Below are 13117 nucleotides of genomic sequence, written 5' to 3'. Positions count from 1 at the left end.
GAAGGTATTGTGTAATAATACCTTAAGGGGAAGAAGAAAATACCTCACAAGTTACAGGTGGAGGCTGGTAATGAACAGAATTTTTCCAGCCAGTAATAATTCCAGAATAAGGATTAATCTATTAGCACCCTATAATTTTTGTTATTTTCATTCACTATAGTTATTCCCTCCAAACAGAAATGGGTCAAAATGTAGTTGATCAATAGCTGTATGATTTAATATCACATTAATTGTACCTCACCTGTTACAAAATAACTAATGTTTCTTTCGTCACTTCCCACTTTATTGGAAGCTATGCAACTGTAGATTCCGGATGACCTAGATTCAGCCACAACCAATATGCTAGCAGTCTGTTAGGGGAAAAGAAAAGTTTTAGTTCTTATCCGTTTTTAATAATTATTTTTCAGTGATCCTCCTGACTACTGACACTGATGCAATTCAGTTGTTCCATTAATTCAGTGAAAAGCAGTGCAGCAACTAGGAGGTGCCACCATCATATAAAGCCATGGAAATAATGGAAACATAACAGGAAGGCAGCTTACCCAGGAGACCTTTATATTATCAGAGTCATTATATTCTGAACATTTAGGATTTAACATGGATTTATCTCATTCTCATGATGTACTGATGACAGGTTACAATAAATTAGGTGTGGCACTGTGAGCTGTACCCCACAGGATGCCCAGAGGTCACTCAGCCAGCCAAGGGAGTTGGCAAGAAAAATACTGGAAAATGTAGTGCAACAGAGCAGAAGTTAATTCTTAACTTTTTTTTAAAAAAAATACTATTTTGTATCATGGCTTTAATATATTAGATGCAATCATGGTCAGTAGCAAAAATCAGCCAAATCAGGCACTGGCCAAGGGCCAAGGAGCTCAGAAGACTCACAGACATAGGTCTGATCCTGATGAAGTGTACATTTGGTTCCACTCACCAGCCACCCTCCTCCCCACTGGTAGCCTGGGACCAACATGTTGGACATGAAGGCATCACTCATGCAGACTATAAATCACTTGTGTGGAGCCCCTAAGATGCTGTCACCCCCACCTCTCTGTTTCCTACAACAGCAGAGTTTGGAAGCAGCTTATTGCACTTGAGGCTGTGAGGGTTTATCCACACTTTATCTTGTCTCACTGCAGTGTGTATTAAGACTCCCACCCCTGTGCTACACACAGTTATATAGGTAATTCAGATGGTGTTTTGCTTTGTTGTTGTTGTTTTTTAAAAAAACAAAATGACATGCCAAGTATATAGAGCCCATCAAATTTTCTATAACGGATGGGGAACCTGTAACCCTCCAGATGGTGCTGGCTTGCAACTTCCACCATGTCAGACATGGCCATGATGCTGGCTGAGGCTAATAGGAATCAGAGTCAACAACATTACAGATTAGCCACCACTGTTCTATAACACTACCTAGAGGGTAGTGTAAGAAGGAGATTCTGAGGACAAATCTCATGTTGTTCGAAAACAGGAAGGGCATGGGAATGAGAACAGACACCGATTCTTAAATGAAGCTCTTGTATAACCTTTCTAACACTCAAATACTAAAATGTGGCATACTTCAAACTGGTATTCCGGCTATTTCCTCAAGGATAGATCTCATTCTTGCTCTGAAGGTTTGCTTACAAAGCAAATGTTTCCCTTGTTTGTGATTAGCCACAGATAAGATGAGCAAGTAGCTAACAATGGGAGCAATTATTTTGTAGCATAAAACTCTCAACATCACACCTAAATCACATCAATCTTTCATGTACTTGTATCTGGGCAAGTTTTTTAAATGCCAGTTGTTTGACATTTTAAAATACATTCTGGAATTCTGAATGCAGATTTCATTGTTAGCCATGCTAATATTTCCACTGGTCTGGGAATTCAGCTGTTCCCCTCTTGCCATCTCAGAAAATAACAGTACTTTTTGTGTAAAAAGAAACAGTTGTGGCTATAAGCAGTAGAACAGTGGAGGGTGTACACATGGGAGAGCATAGCTCCAGGATTTTTTTTCAGAGAGGTAGCAATGAAGGCATGTCCTGGGGTGAAGATAATTGGAAGACACTCCATATTTTGGCAAAATGAATGAGGTGACAATGAGACTTTTAATGTTATTTGTTAAAGATTAGCATATACCGGTAGGAAGTCAGAGAATGAGGAAAATAATTGAGCTACTTTACACTAGAAGTTCAAATGGCAACACTTATTTGCAAGATTGTTAGCATTTCTAATTGAAGCTAAACGAATAGTTTGACTACAGTTGCCCTTGCATTAGCAGCCTCAATGCTCTTAATGTGAGGTTGCTATAGAGGCTGCAGCTAATGCAGAACATGGCAATAAGGGTGGCTGTAAGAATAAACTATTACCAGTATATAACACCTTATCTGGGGGATCTACACTGGCTGATCTGCTACTAGTCCATATAAGATTTGATGCAACTTAGGGGCAGGTTACTTGAGAGACTGCCTTACCCCTTACCAGTTGGTCACTGTGTTTGTAGGAGGGTTACTCACCCAAGTCCCTAAAATATCAGAACCCTGATCCACAGTAACTTGGAGAAGGGTTTCCAGTGTGGCTATACCCATTTTGTGGAACAGCATCCCTGTTAAGGCACAACAGGTTTTCACCATTCTGGAAACAATTTTTTTTTGTTTCAATAGGTTTTCTAACTGGGTGAAATGATTTATACCTTAGGTGTTTATACTGCATTGTTTTAAATCAAGTATCTTTTTTGCACTGTTTTTAAAGCTATTTTTAGTTGTTTTCATGTATATAGTCTTGAGACTCATCTAGTAGTTGATTCATAAATACAATAAATGAATAATAAATACATTTCAGTTGGCTGAAGAACTTCTGTTAAATGTCATCATGTTTTTCCAATTGAACCTACACAGTAAGAAGTAAGCACCACTGAGGACTGCAGTCATAGTGACCCTGATAAATTGAGTATTATTTCCATAAAATGGATCAGCACAGGTGCCTGTATTTTTGTATTCTCCTTTGGGCATGGCTTTGGAGACTCTGTCACAATGATCTCCTGCATGTCAAAATTTACAATTACACCACTGGCTATAAACCTGATAGTTCAATATATCCCATCCCAATGGGATTTCACTGCCAGCATTGAAAGCACATTATTTTCCCCAAAAGAATTCTAGGAACTATAGTTTGTTAAGGGTGCTGAGCATTATAGCTCTGTGCTGGGAAATTACAGATGCCGTGATTATTTGGGGGAAATAATGTGCTTTGAATGTATGGTGTGTACACAGCCATAAAGGAGGAGCCATGTTAATTTATAACACAAAAAGACAAAACATACCCTGGCATGCTGGAATCATTCTGTACTGCTGTGATATAAACAAAGACTCTTGCCTACACAAGTTTCATTCCAAAATGGTAAGACACATACTGAAAAGCCAAACACCTGAGCAGTCATAGACATTTAGTTAGGTTTTATTGTCACCTTCTGACTTGTTTCTTGCATAGACTCACAGAGAAATTTGACCTGTGTTTTTACATGTCAGGATTAAATTGGATTTTGCTTAACTCTGTCTGCAACACTAAAGTCTAGCAACACTAAAGTCTAACAAACTTTGGTTAGAAGATGAATTTGATATCTCTTCTATCCCACATTAACAATAGTCAAACTTGACATAAATAGTCTCAAAGGAGAACCAAACTTGCCAAATCACTTCTGATCAAAGGGAAATTTCCATAGTAACACTCAGGCTGGTAAGCCACCCATCACTACCATTGCCAAAACATTTTAAATGTCAGAGCGAGTTCAAAACTATGAAAGCTTTTTGTTTGTTTGTTTCAATAGAATCACTCATGTCAGAAAAAAGCAGTTAGTCACTGCCATCTTTGTATCACCCATCCTCCAATTTTCAGATGTGCCAGTTGAATGAATCTCTACTGCTCTACATAAAAGTATGTTAACTTTATCAGAAATATGTTCAAGTATAGTTTTAAGAACTGATGAACCTGAAACAAAAGTAGAAAATCCCACTAGGGCTTGCAACAAATGTATGATTTGGCACCCGATTTGGGGAAAGTCCATTCTGTCATTTCTGCTTAATATAGAATTAGGTTCCCTGTTATCTGTAGTTTCTTCTCAGGGGTGGATCACTTGGGAGAGGACTTCCGCCTCCCCTTTTCCTTCCATGACTCCATCTGTTTCAGCTCCCTCTTCCACTTTCCACACTCTCTCTTCTGCTCTAGGCTTCCCTACCAACATGGAATTGGGCCACATGAGGAAAAGCAGAAGTCCACATGCAGATCTTTGGCAACAGATCCCCAGCCCTGCTTTAGACTATTGATTTATTGTTTCACCTGATGGGTAACTATTCTTCCCCAAAACAAAATTTAAAAAATCCTTCCAGTAGCACCTTAGAGACCAAGTTTGTCATAGGTATGAGCTTTGGTGTGCATGCACACTTCTTCAGATACACACTTCAGATGCACACTTCTTCAGATTTTGTGCATGCACACGAAAGCTCATACCTATGACAAATTTAGTTGGTCTCTAAGGTGCTACTGGAAGGATTTTGTTTTGTTTTGTTTTGTTTTGTTTTGACTACGTCAGACTAACACGGCTACCTGGGAGCGGCCGCCGAGACCACATAACACCGGTCTTGAAAGATCTACATTGGCTCCCAGTACGTTTCCGAGCACAATTCAAAGTGTTGGTGCTGACCTTTAAAGCCCTAAATGGCCTTGGTCCAGTATACCTGAAGAAGCGTCTCCACCTCCATCATTCTGCCCGGACACTGAGGTCCAGCACCAAGGGCCTTCTGGCGGTTCCCTCGTTGGGAGAAGCCAAGTTGCAGGGAACTAGGCAGAGGGCCTTCTCGGTGAAACCCAGCCAGATGGGCAGGGTATAAATATTATTATTATTATTATTATTATTATTATTATTATTATTATTATTATTATTATTACCTACCTGTAACTATTCTTCCCCAAAACACTATCATTTGCTCACAAAAGCACTTGATTTAGCTAAGTCAGATAAGTTTGAACATGCTTCTCCTCTTTTTAATTGTCCTCATAATATAATACACTACCAGGAAGCACCAAAAGAGGAAGCACAAGTGAATACAAAATGGACCATATGCAAATCACTGCCATGGATATTTCTGGAGCATGTGTCTTCTCCTGGCTGTCACTGTGGCTCTGTGTGAAAATACTCTGTAGTCTTTTCCAGAATTGCCTCACCCTGGATAAAATTTCCAAATTTTTGTGACTAACAAAGTAGCATCACAACTATTAACAAATTAACTTAATAGCCAGATATGTGGGAAGTGGTGCAGAATGGTGTGCCTTGGAATTCAAAGTTGTTTGGTAAGGTTTGCAGTACTGATGCAATTTGATATCATGTAATAGTTTGTTCAATTTGACACATGTTTATTCTGTCCAGTCCCAGACAGCATCAAAATGAGAATTTAAGCATCAAAAGAAGCTTCTTCTGCTAATTTTTAACAGCCCCTTATCGAGTCACCAAAGGCACTCGATGGGACCTTATGGGACCAATCTGCTATTTGCACAGATAGCATGGCCAATATCCACAAGAACTGTGAATAGAATATGTACTTCCATAATGTGACTACAACACTGCAACAGAAATAAGTTGGGATTTGATTTCTGAAACCTCTTCTCAGCTGTGAAGAGACTTCCAGCAACTAATCATCCAGCATTAAGAACAGCTTATAGTAAGAATACCCAAACTTGAAGTACTTTATCTTTAAAATTACCATACCTTATTATTTCCCTCTATTATTGCTGTTTTATGTGTGATGGTTTGGATTCTGTTTCCAGTAGTGCTCCCAGGTTTCAAGATGAAAGGTCTCTCTGGGCTGGAGCAAAATTCATACCTATGATGGGAGCAATGAGAGTGAAGTAAGAGTGAAGTAGGACATCAAATTGGTAAGTCATTTCAGACAATGGGTTGCAGTTGGGGCCCACTGCACAGGCTTAATTATGAGACATCCACAGCTAAACAACTTAAAACATTGGTTAGTTATACACTGTAGTATAGATTTTATGCTATAATCTGAATTTTATCCCTCGCACAAATCTGAGCATGTTTGAGGTAAAGTGTAATATGTGCATTATGTGCCTTATATAACCTAAAGACATGTGCAGTATGCACGCAGTATGCACACACACACACACACACACACTACACACTACACCACTAATAATAATAATAATTTATTATTTATACCCTGCCCAACTGGCTGGGTTTCCCCAGCCACTCTGGGCGGCTTCCAGAAGGCTATTAAAATAATCTATTAAACATTAAAAGCTTCCCTAAACAAGGCTGCCTTCAGATGTCTTCTAAAAGTCTGGTAGTTGTTTTTCTCTTTGACATCTGGTGGGAGGGCGTTCCACAGGGCGGGTGCCACTACCGAGAAGGTCCTCTGCCTGGTTTCCTGTAACTTGGCTTCTCGCAGCGAAGGAACCACTCATTAAGTTTTCCATGTACAAGTCATTAACATGTGAAACACATGGACAAGAGTTGGGTTTCATTTACCAAAGGAGGGTTTTGAAGCTCAAGTAAGAAATGTTTAAAATATAAAGTCTCCAGTTTCTTTATCTGATTTACACTTGCAATCGAAATTACGATATTCAACTTCCATCAGGTTTATTATCAAAATTTACAGATTTTCAGCTCTTTGCTATTGAAATATTAACACAATGGATGCTTCAAGTGGTTTCCCCAAATTCAGCTGAAATTGCAACTTATACTGGCTTCTCCAGTTTCACTTTTTTAACCCCTTCATTGCAAGCATCTTTAGTACTTAGTAGAAAAGCCTTTGTTGCTATGACCTGCTGCAAACAAGATGCATAGCCAGACAGCAGTTTCTGGCAGCATTCCTGAGGAATCTTAGCCCATTCCTCATGAGCAATGTCTCCAGTTCAATAATATTGGGTCTGCGTGCTGCAACCGCCTTCTTCAAATCCCACCAGAGATTTCCTATGGGGTTCAAGTCAGGTGACTGATGACAACTGTAGAACCTTCCAAGACTTCTTCTGCAACCAAGCCTTGGGGGAATTTGAGGTATGCTTGGGATCATTGTCGTGTTGGAAGGTCCAAGGATGCCCAAGCGTCAGCTTCCTCACAGACAACATGTTTCCTCCTAGGATTTCCTGATACTTCAATGAATCCATCCTGCCTTTCATAAACTTCAAGTTTCCAGTGCCAGAGGATGCAAAGCAGCCCCACAGCATCACCAAGCCACCACCATGCTTCACTGTAGGCAGAGTGTTCTTTTCAGCATATGCTTCATTCTTCCTCATCCAGATGCAACACTGATCCATGGGGCTGAAAAGTTCCAGGTTTGTTTCATTGCTCCACAAAACAGAACCCCAAAACTTCTGTGGCTTATTTGTATGATTTTGAGCATATTGGAGTCAACATTTTTTGTGCTTTTGGGTCAGTAGCGGTGTACATCTTAAGAGTTCTGGCATGGAAATCTGTGTTTAGTACGTGCCTTGATGTGCTCACTGAAACCTCAGTGCCTGCTGCCACCAAGTCTTGCTGCAGCTTTTTTGCAATCATTCGAGAATTTTTCCCAGCCTGCCTTCTCAGAAATCTGGTTGCTGCCGCAGATAACTTCCTTTTTTTTGCCCAGTCCAGGTAGTGTAACCAGTGTTACTTTATAATAATAATAATAATAATAATAATAATAATAATAATAATAATAATAATTTATTTATACCCCGCCCATCTGGCCGGGTTCCCTCAGCCACTCTGGGCGGCTTCCAACAAAACATTAAAATACAGAAATCCATCAAATCCATTAACTTTGAACTTGTGAAATATGCTTCCAATGGTGTCTCTAGGAACATTCAGTGCCTTCACTATCTTTTTGTATCCTGCTCCTTGTTTGTGAAGGGTGATGGTATCTTCTCTTACCTTTTTGAACCGTTCTCTTGACTTAGCCATATTTCTATCATGCAGCCAAATTTGACACTCAGCAAACCCAACTCAGGTATTTCATGCGTTCCAGCTCAAGCACACCTGGTGCAACTAATGAAGCCCTTGATTAGTTGCATCAGGTGTGCTTGAGACAACACCTCTTGCATTTGTGCGGTTGTGAGAGGTTGAATAATTTTGATTGCAATTGTATATCCCATTCTATTGCATAGGCTAATAGTGACATACAACAGCTTTTCTAAATGTTAATAGTTTGTCTCCAAGGGGGCTTACAATCTAAGAATCTATCCAAAACCTTATTTAAACTCTGTCATGATACAGAAGGCCTGTTTGATTTCTGGTCAAGTGTGAGACTGGGATCCAAATTGGCAGTACTGTATTGGGAACGGGACAAATGTGTAGAGTTAACAACCAGATCTTTCTGTATAACTGCCTATTCCTCAGAAAAATATCTGTTAGTATTAAGACAGATTCTCCCTTCCAATGCACTCTCTTTTTTTAACATGAAAAACTTGCTTATATTACTCTTTCTTTTGTTCCATGGTTTCAAAAACTAATTAACAATATGAGAATAGCCCTGTTCAGGCATTCATCATAGTCAGTTTTAAGTAAAGGTTAAAAAAAAAAGGTAAAGGACCCCTGGACGGTTAAGTCCAGTCAAAGGCGACTATAGGGTGCGGTGCTCATCTCGCTTTCAGGCCCAGGGAGCAAGCATTTGTCAACTGACATCTTTCTGGGTCATGTGGCCAGCATGACTAAACTGCTTCTAGTGCTGTGGAACCCCATGACAGAAACCAGAGCGCATGGAAACGCCGTTTATCTTCCCTCCACAGTGGTACCTTTTATCTACTCACACTGGCATGCTTTCAAACTGCTAGGTTGGCAGAAGCTGGGACAGAGCAACTGGAGCCCACCCCATCAAGTGGATTCGAGCTGCCAACCTTCTGATCGGCAAGCCCAAGAGGCTCGGTGGTTTAGATCACAGCACCACCCGCATCCCCAGTCTTAAGTAAACATACAAGGGAGGCCTGTGGGAATAAGCAAATAAGCTATGCCTGTCATCATTCTTGTCTTCTTAACACTGGATTTGAGCATCTGAAGATGGCTGATGTCTTCTATTTTTTATATATACTAAATTTGGAATAAAGCCTCACAAATTGTGAAAATATGGAAATATATGTCAAAACATTTTAAATGTCTTCAATCTTGTAGAGGGGAAGGAGAATGCCACAAAGTATTGTTGATTATGAAATTTCAAGAGTGGGCGGGAATGCTGGTTATGTTACATAATGTCCTGGCTCTTAATCAGCCTTGATGGAACTAATTTATTGTCTTAAACCTAATTTGATGCATATGGTAATAAGTCTATTGGAATGATTGTTACATTGTGTCATCTCTTTACATTCTTTTGGAGAGGGATTCTTGTTTTGTTTAAATCTAGGTGTTCACAGTTCCGCTTTGAATGGTACAGCTTTGACTTTTTTCACTTCTCAAGACCTGGGTGCAAGCTCCTTCAAAACAAATGAATCAAATTCCTGCATTAGTAAGTTACTTTCATATGTAAATCATTGCCTTCATAAAAGTAGGATTTAAAACCACAAGTTTGTGATCAAATAGCTGGCATTGATCAAAGAAGTACCCATCCTTTCCTAAGGCATTAATTTCCTCAGTCCTTTATGTCACTGAATGAAAACAGCACCTGATGGTTTCATGTAGCACATATCATAACCATTATATGCAATATCCATCTGGATAGTAGGGAATTCTACATAGAACCCAGCAAAACAAGTGAACAAGGTTACTACAGTAGCACTACTTGACCAAATGTGTTCTTGAACTGCTGAACTCTTAGCAAAACCTCCCAAATAACTTTAAAAATGACATTCTACCTTTTTTTCTAAAGTAATTTAATTATTTTGAAACCCTAATTCTTCAACTGCCCCCGTGTTTAATCAGGGTTTAAAGCCCTTATTAAACATCTGGTTGGGGAGTCAGGTGATGGGAACAAAGGCCTTCTGCTTCTCTCTCCTCACTGCCAGACCATCCAATTTTGGCAGCCCAGATAGCTCCAGGTGGACTTGATCTCATCTGGGGTGAACTGAGGCTGCTTCAACTCAATTCAAATCCCAAGTCAACCCAAATAAGCCTGATTTGGTTCAGGATCTGGAATTTGGCCAGATCCAGTGCACAGCCCTAATTTCAGTTACTACTAATGCAGTATATAAAATAGTCATTTTGACTCAGAATGTTATTTTAATGCTGTTTTAGTTCACTGTATATTACTGTTTTATGCTTTTATTTTGTAAATCATCTTGAGAAGGTTGTTACCTCTAAAGGGAATATAAAAGTACAAGCAATCCTTGTTTTGCACAGGGGTTACGTTCCATATTCCTGTGCATGTTGGCGTGGTCCACATAAAGTATTCCACCTTGCCCCACCCCCGTTTTGCCCGCTCCCATTCAATCCTTATGTTTTAGTGATGTTTTCGGGTCACTTCTGGGTTTGGCGCTGTGCGCACATGCACGATCGCACATCAATTGGGTTCAAGTAAATCAATCGTTGCCTATATTTTAATTTTTTTAATGGCATTTCTTTCCCCAGTTCTCCAAGATTATATGAAGATGGTACAATTTCCCTTATTTCTTTATTTCAGTGTTTTCCACTAAAACAAAGATGAGGAACTTGTGACTCTCCAGATATTGCTAACCAACAAGTTCCATGATTCCTGACATCTTGACTGGAAATAATGACTTGAAATAATGTCCACCCGCATCTGGTAACTATCTCATTATTACAGTCATTCATTGCATTTATAAGCCACAAGATAATCTACAGATTTCCCTGTGTTAGACTGATCCGGGGTCAGTGTGTGATACATAAAAGAGCACAAATTGTTTTTAAAAGCTTGTTTCACAAAGAATTACATCAGTTCAGTTACTGAAAACTGTGGCTTGAACTAATTAATTCACAATGATCTCTAAACAGAGGAAGAGCACACACTTTGCAAACATTAGATCTCCATGTCAATTGCAGTAATTATCTATCTGAGGAAAGTATACCCAGGAGACTGTACTAACCTAAATGGACCAAAGGTCTGACTCAGATATAAGACACCTTCATACCGGTATGTTCAAATTAGCAAAAATGCCTCAAAGAACATCTTTAATGCATTAGAAAATTCAGAGTATGTTGCTATCAAAGAAAAGGTGCTGATGTAATTGGGGAAAGCTCCCAGAACAGTTGCGCATGAATGCATGTACTTTCTAAATAGTATCCACTTAATGCAGAACTTCACCATTGAGTACAATACACTTCTGATAAAAACACATCCAAACAATTACAGTAAAAACAAACAGTGAAAAGCCTAAGTGCAATGATTTGAACCAAGCAAAGGCAAACAGATAATATAGGACCAAAATTAAACTGCTTTAAGCTCCTTTAATTTCATCAGGAGAGAGTTGAGCACGTTACCATCTATACAAATCTGTACTATCTGTACAAATCTATAATACAGTAATTCTACACACTGAGTGCATAGTTTTCAAATTATGGGGTTTTTTTTTTTAAAAAATGCCCATTTGTTCCTTATCCACAAGAAATCTCATAAAATCCCATAAAACAAATCTAATCATCTACAGTATATCAAAATACAAAATACTAATTAAAAAATACTAAAAATAGAAGATGGATCCAAACAGCTACTTTCAGTTACCCAGAGGGTTTGATCTGCCCAAGGCTGACCTTTCCGCCCCTTTTAAAATTCTGGTTGCGGGGAGTAGAACTGGATAACATACAATGAAGGGTTACAAAAATAGGTGCCGACAACAAGGAGACTGCTTACTGCAATGCATAACATAAGAAAACAATGAAATCTTAATAATATTAATATACCTTACACTTAAGAACAAAATAAAGATTTGACATAATAGGAATTTTGTTTTTTAAAAAATATTTTATTTTATTTTTGCGGGGGGGGGGCAAGTTTTCCTTTCCCATCACATTGCTGGGTTCACAAAAGGTCAAGACAGAACTACCAAAGGGTATTAAATGTAAAGGGATCCCTGACCATTAGGTCCATTCGTGACCGACTCTGGGGTTGCGGCACTCATCTCGTGTTATTGGCTGAGGAAGCTGGCGTACAGCTTCCAGGTCATGTGGCCAGCATGACAAAGCTGCTTCTGGTGAACCAGAGCAGCACACGGAAATGCCATTTACCTTCCCGCTGTAGCGGTACCTATTTATCTACTTGTACTTTGACATGCTTTCGAACTGCTAGGTTGGCAGGAGCTGGGACTGAGCAACGGGAGCTCACCCCGTCGCGGTGATTCGAACCACCGACCTTTTGATTAGCAAGCCCTAGGCTCTGTGGTTTAGATTACAGCGCCACCCGCGTCCACCAAAGGGTATTATTTTGCCTTAAAAAATGTAACATGCTTTAATGACAATCTGTGGTCTTTGATATATTAGAAATGGAACGGAAAGCTGATGGAAGCAGTGATTAACCAGGAGAGAATAAATAGCCAAGTGGGAGAGCATGGCAGGGACAGAAACACCTCATCTTCTTCAAGGGAACTCAAATGTGTAGGAGATGTGATCTAGGGTGGTCATTTATAAATTACAAAGAATGTGGAAATGCATCACCCCCAAAATGGTCAAAAAAAGGACAGCAATTTGCATACAAGGTTATATGTACAGTTGCAATCACAGAAGTAATTATTCTAATTTCAATAAAAATGCAATCCATCTCACCATAGTGAGGAAAACTGTGCCAAGGTAATCTGTGTATCTGTTCAGTCTGCTGTCCAGGTACTAATAACTAATAGGCAGCTTTGAGGCCCCTGCTCTCCCTTCTTATAGTTCTTTGCTTTTAAACTGCACTTTGACTGGCAGGTCTTAAAATAGAAAGATATATGATGACAGTGTGGATGGAGAACATGGATCTTTAGGTCTACAGTCAGTTATTCATAAACTAGCCAGGCTCTGTCCAAATAGGATCTGCCCCAGAACGTTCTGCTGGCACAGAGAAAGAGTTGGGGTCATAAAAGAACACTGGGAGCTTCCTCACATCCCAATCCCAATCTTCTCACAACTGAGAGCCAAGCTAAAGGCAAACAAGGTCTGCACTCCCTGTCAAATCATTGCAAAAAAGGGGGCGTGTGTATGAATTCCCTAAGTCTACTTATGGAG

General features: G+C 39.5%; 1 protein-coding gene across 2 annotated transcripts in view; it reads right to left on the bottom strand.

The window, feature by feature from the left end:
* Positions 1-13117, bottom strand: part of FLT1 (fms related receptor tyrosine kinase 1) — a 110448-nt gene that overhangs the window by 54660 nt on the left and 42671 nt on the right. For both annotated transcript variants that reach the window (XM_035114270.3, XM_088668251.1), the window contains 2 exons: positions 5747-5861; positions 242-350 (listed from right to left, as the gene is read on the bottom strand). In XM_035114270.3, the coding sequence (XP_034970161.2) occupies positions 242-350; positions 5747-5861 (224 nt within the window). The remainder of the gene's footprint in view (positions 1-241; positions 351-5746; positions 5862-13117) is intronic.

This window comes from Zootoca vivipara, chromosome 4, assembly GCF_965207765.1.
Source record: "Zootoca vivipara chromosome 4, rZooViv2.hap1.1, whole genome shotgun sequence".
NCBI classification, from domain to species: Eukaryota; Metazoa; Chordata; class Lepidosauria; order Squamata; family Lacertidae; genus Zootoca; species Zootoca vivipara.
The sequence above is the reverse complement of the archived record's forward strand: the minus strand, read 5'-3'. Positions and strand labels throughout refer to the sequence as shown.